The sequence below is a fragment of the Gracilinanus agilis genome, chromosome 6 (assembly GCF_016433145.1).
Source record: "Gracilinanus agilis isolate LMUSP501 chromosome 6, AgileGrace, whole genome shotgun sequence".
Lineage (NCBI taxonomy): Eukaryota > Metazoa > Chordata > Mammalia > Didelphimorphia > Didelphidae > Gracilinanus > Gracilinanus agilis.
In genome coordinates this window covers 129559908-129565907 of record NC_058135.1, presented here as the reverse complement: position 1 = coordinate 129565907, position 6000 = coordinate 129559908, and the positions used below count along the sequence as shown (strand labels likewise).

Genomic DNA, 6000 nt, shown 5'->3' with positions numbered 1-6000 from the left:
GCGCCGGGCCGGCTGCCGAGCCCGCGGGCGGCTAGGCCCGGCCCGGAGCCCCGAGTCGCGGCGGGCGGGCGGGGGCGGAGCAGCTGCCGGGGAGAGAGAACAAAGTGAGCCGGCTTGGCTGGTTGGCTGCTGCCGTCTCAGGCTGTACCAGGGGGGTTTCTTGGTTGGCATGGTGCAAGTTGTCAAAGCGTTTATCCAAACGAATCGTGGATCTCGGAGCTGCCGGAGTGTCCCGGACTGCAGTCGTTCGACTTCATTCCCGCAACATCCTATGCAACTCCTTCTCTCCACCGGGGAGGGGGCCTGGAGAGAACTTGTCCGGCTTTGGTGACTGCTAGGTCTAGAACCCACGTCTTTAAGCTGACACTACTAGCTAACTGCTCTGCACGGATCACTGTATGCCTGTCACTGTGCTAAGCGCTTTATAGTGATTATCAGCTCATTTAATCTCACAGCACGCCTGGGAAGCAGTAGCTATTGTTTTATCCTTATTTTACAGACAAGGAAACTGAGGCAAGTGGATGAAATGACTCGCCCAGCACATAACTAGCGTCTGAGACTAGGTTTGAACTCGGGATAGACCACGAAGGTGTTGGGTTTTTTTTTGTTGTTGTTGTTGTTTTGGTCAGCAAATGACTTGAGGTGAAGGGATCAGTTCATTGTTAGAATGATAGTTTTTGAGGAATCAATGAAATAGAATAGAATGAAATTTGGACCGATTTTGAAAAGATTGCATGATTATAGATACTATCCTTGGGTTATTGGTCATCTTCTATTTTCAAACTAACTTTAGTGCTAACTTTTAAAAAGTTTTAAATAGTGTTTTATATTATATTTTTGATTTTAAAAAACTTAATTGGTACAAATTTTAGGTTGAAGCAAATTACAGATCCCTCTACGTGTACTTATTTTATTTTCAAAATCCTTACCTTCCTACTTAGAATTAATACCATGTATTGGTTCTAAGCAGAAGAGCTAAGGGCTAGCAATGGGGTTTAAGTGACTTGCCCAGGGTCCTACCGGTGGGAAGTGTCTGAGGTCAAACTTGAACCTAGGACCTCCCATCTCTAGGCTTGGCTCTCAGTTCACTGAACTACCCACCTGCCCCCTGTACTTATCATTTTGTGTGATTCTTGCTGATAAATTCTTCACGTTGATTCCCAGATGATTTCTTCCTGATGGAAGTTTTCCTCTGTTTCTTATATTTCTTGGGTAGTAGGGGTACCAGTATATTAAGTTGTCCATTTATTGTTTCTCTTGGAACAGCATACTCTCTTATGGTTATTGATGTCCTTGATGAGGCCTTTAATATCTTCTCAGGTTTTTCTTTGTGGTTATCTTGAAGTTTATTTGTTTGCCCCAAGCATTTTTTCTACTACTTGAATTACTTAATATTTTATTCTAAAGTTTATTCTTTTGAGATTACAGTTGGTATTTGATAATAAATTTCCCGAATGCTATTCAGTTCAGTATTCTTAATTTTTTATTAATAATACTAGTTCAGAGTTATATAGTGCTTTAAAATTTGCAAAATGCTTTTACAGTATCTCATTTAGACTTATTTGCATGTTTTTTACATGATCTCATGCATCTTTTTCCTTGGTGAAAAACATGAAAAGGAAACAGACATGCTACTATATCTTTATAGTCATATAAGTGATTGGGAAGTATAGAAGGTATAAAAAGCCTTGTTTTTACTGGATTTTTAAGCAAATGTTTGATTCAGATAAAAATGAACTCTTTTCAGACAAGCTAAGAGACTGTTGAGAGATAGGAATAGGGAGACAAATTTTAAATTATTCTCATTATCAATTAATTATAGAATACCAAGTCTAGTGAATTCAGTCCAAAGAAAGGAAGGCTTCTTTTTTGACTGAAGAAAAGGTTTTTTAAATTTTCTTATTCACTGATGAGTTACATCAAATCTAGAATCAACAAAGGCCCTTTTATTGAAATCCTCCAGATAGGAAAGAAATCTCCTTAAACATACATGCTAGAAATCAGTGGATGAAAAATGACCATTACTCAGCCCTTGCATCAGAGATGGGCTGTGTGAGCTAAGCTTTTAGCATTGTGTAGTTGTAATGATTATTAGAGCAAGCTAGAAGGTTTATCAAAGAAATGTAGTGAAAACTACAAATCAAAAATATTAAGTTAAAATTGAGTTATGGTTTGTGTATGAATAAAAATTTAAGTAGCTTATGTTAATATATTTTTTTTGTAAAAAGGTTTGTTTTATGATTTCATGAGCTCGAGTATATCCATAGACATGAATAATTTTGACATTTCTTTTGTCTTATGGTATACATTTTTGATGGAAAGTCACTACATCTCTACTTTCAGATTGTATTTTAAAGAATCAAGGGCAGTTGTCCCCATGGTTCTCTTTATACAGCTTTGTACTTGCGTATTATTTTCTCCTTTAGATTTAGAAAGTGTCCTGCTTGAGCAGAATGATCCCTTTGTGAGACACATGCTGTGTAATAACCTAAATCTTCCTAAATCTGCAGAATTGAATCCATTTCAATCTGTTAAAAGAAAGACTACTCTTAACTCTCTTTGAAGGGCTTAATGTGACTTTTTCTGAACTCCACAATTACCTAAAACAACCTTAACGGATTTTTTTCGACAAAGTTTAAGTTTCTTGTGGTTCCTGCCATAATTTCTGTTGATATGCACTAGAATTTGTAGTGTAGCAGTTTTATTTCTGTTCAGCAGTTGCTTTTTCTAGTGTGGAGAATAACATAGATTGCCATTCTGTTTATAGCGACTATTGTTCCACCCTCATCTTTCCAGTGTACCTTAGTATATCCCTTTTTGGTCTCTATTGGCTAATACTTATGTAACCAACCACCAAGGCTATGTAGACTCGAACCTAGTTTTACTTTAATTGTAATAATGAATATTATTGAAACAGTATTTTATTTTCAAAGGATTTTCCATCTTTATTCCCATGATACTCAAGAAGATAGGGCAGATTTTATCATCATTCTCTCCTATGGTAAAAATTGAGGCACAGATGTTAATGACATATGTGTAGGATCATACAGGTAGTGAAATTGAAACTAGGACCTGGTATCTTTGATCCACATAATTAAGTGCTCTTTCTGCTTATATCATGTTGCCCCTCTTTTTTCATAGCTGTATGCCCAGTGTAAAAGGAGAGTCCTGGTATATATTTAATGATAATATTTTTGCCATTTATTTTGAGGGAAATTTTGTGTAGGAGATTTTAAGAGTTTTAAATCCAGAGATACAGAAAGTTAAAACATTTCATTACTTATATATCTTGAAAGTCAAGATTAGATTGCAAGTAGAAAGTGTTATTGTTGCCACCGAAATGAAAGTTTCTAGTTCAAGCAAAGGAAACATGATAAATTTTAACTACTTACAGATATTCTATGAAGTTTCAGTCTCATACACTGGAAAAATTTCTTGGATTTGGAGTCAAAAGACTTGGGATCAAATCTTTCTCTAAAACAATAGTTGTGTGACCTTGGGCAAGTCATTTAACATTAATTATTAGGCTGTAGGTTTCTGTGAAATGAAGAAGGAATTAGACTAGATGACCTAAGATCCTATCCAACTCTCAATTTGTACTCCTGTAAATGCAATTTTATTTTAACCCAGGGCATTTATATTAATGAGTAAATTCTTCTTACAGACACATTCAAGAGAAATTATAATAGTTTAAAAATTATATTCAGAAAAGGATATAATAAATTACTTTTTTAGAGGACCATTTTAGTTGTCTGTTTTTTGTTTCAATTTTTTTAACACTGAAAAGAGAAACAAATTTACCAAAAATATTCTGTTCATTGTTTTCACTTCAATGAATAGCAATTTTCTTTCATCTAATAGCTTCGTACTACTAAAAGATAACATTTATTTTCAAGGAAGTTTTTCTTACGAAATATATTTGCAACTTAACATTTCCTCATTTTAAACTCAAACTTTTGGACATTTTTTTTCAAATACGAGGAAATAAACTCATACCAATAAAATTTAACAAATATTTAAAGGAAATTTGCTCCAGAAAGAGAAAAGTACTTATTACTTTTATACTAGCAGCCACGAAGGTTTCAAGTTTTGGTCAGATAGATTGATTTTTTTTTAATTACTAAATTTTATTTCATCTTTGTTAACAATAGGTTATGTGATAGCTATTTAAAATTATATCTCAATCATTAGAATGTATAATTTAGATTATTGGAACATATAGGTACTAGTCAATTGAAGATGGTAAAGCTAAATTGCTCTTCTAAAAAATATATTTTATTTTCTCCACTAATTATATGTAAAAACATATCACCTCCAACCCTTATCATTTCCCTTTTCTGTCATATTGGCCAATCTAAAAGCTGTGTACCCCATTTGTTTTAACTTGAATTACTTTAATCAAGAGTGATTTAGAAACTACATTCCCTTCAATCTACCATTATAAAATCTGTATCCCAAAGATATTTTTTAAAAAGGGTTTGGTGGGGAAGAAATGACAGGCAAGATGATTTCAGAAAAACTTAAAAAGACTTTGATGAACTGATGCAAAGTGAAGTGAGCAGAACTCAGAATACATTGTACAAGATGGCAGCATTATTTCTTGACCTAATTATTCTCAGCAATTGCATTTAGACAGCAATGCAGTCCAAAACAGCCCCAGAGACTCATGATGAAAGATGCCATCTGCTTCCAGAGAATCTGAATGCAGACTGAAACATACTCTTATTTCATTTAGCTTTTATTTGAGATCTCTTCCACAAAGTGACTAATGCAGAAAAACATTTTATATAATTACTACATGTAAAATCTTATATCATATTGTTATTTTGGAGGGGTAAAGGCAGGAAAGGAGGATGGCTCAGAAGAAAGAATTTGGAACTCAAAACTTCAAAAAAAAAGTTAAATTGTTTCTACATATACAAGGGGAAAAATAAATATTATTTTAAAATGATTCAGAGCATTCTTTTGTATGATTAGATAGCTTTGATTTCTTTTGAAAGCTGCTTGTTCATATCTTTTGATCATTTACACAATTGGGGAATGACTTATATTTTTACAAATTTAACTCCATTCTCTATTTGAGAAATGAAATCTTTATCAGAGATACTTGCTGCAAATTTTCCCCCTTATCTTATTTTAATTGTATTTCTTATCTTAATTGCATTTTTTGGGTACAAAATCTTTTACATTTAATATAGTTAAAACTATTCATTTTACATCCTATAATGCTTCCTGTCTCTTTATATGATCATAAATTCTTTCCTTATCCATAGCTCTGACAGGTGAATTATCCCATGCTTTCCTATTGGATTTTGGTATCACCTTGTAAGTCTAAATTACATATCCTTGTTGAATTTATTTTGATATGTGGTGTGAGATGTTGGTCTGTCCCTATTCTCTGCCATACCATTTTCCATTTTTCCCAACAGTTTTTGTCAAATAGTGTCAAATAGATCTATGTCTCATCATAGAGCTTATGATTTATCAAATACTAAATTATTGTCATAATTTTCTAGATATTATGTACCTAACCTAGTCCACTGATCCACTACTTTATTTCTTAGTCAGAACCAGATTGTTTTGATGATTACTGCTTTTGTAATAAATACAGTTTGAGAGTTGGCACTTCAAGGCCAGCTTCCTTAATATTATTTTTTAGATCTAATTACTCTTAGAAAAATTTTCACACTTTTTTCCCCATCTAGGATGTATTTGATGATGCATCACCAGGGAAGCAAAAAGAAATCCAAGAACCAGATCCTACATATGAAGAAAAAATGGTATGTTTTTGTAGAACTTTGAGTATTGTCAATATGTATTGGGAAAACTGTGGTTGGTTGTACTGTTAGTTAGACATTTTAAAAGCCCTAGTGGTTGTCATAAAATAGTAGTAAATGGTATATTTTCTAAATTATATTATATTCCAATAAGCTTCCCCTGTGCCATATATTTTTTTTTAAGATTTTTTTTTTTTATTTTAAACCCTTAATTTCTGTGTAT

General features: G+C 33.4%; 1 protein-coding gene across 1 annotated transcript in view; it reads left to right on the top strand.

Moving 5' to 3' along the window:
• Positions 1-6000, top strand: part of SMARCA5 (SWI/SNF related, matrix associated, actin dependent regulator of chromatin, subfamily a, member 5) — a 53880-nt gene that overhangs the window by 5715 nt on the left and 42165 nt on the right. Inside the window, exon 2 of the mRNA XM_044680373.1 lies at positions 5706-5780. Within this exon, the coding sequence (XP_044536308.1) occupies positions 5706-5780 (75 nt within the window). The remainder of the gene's footprint in view (positions 1-5705; positions 5781-6000) is intronic.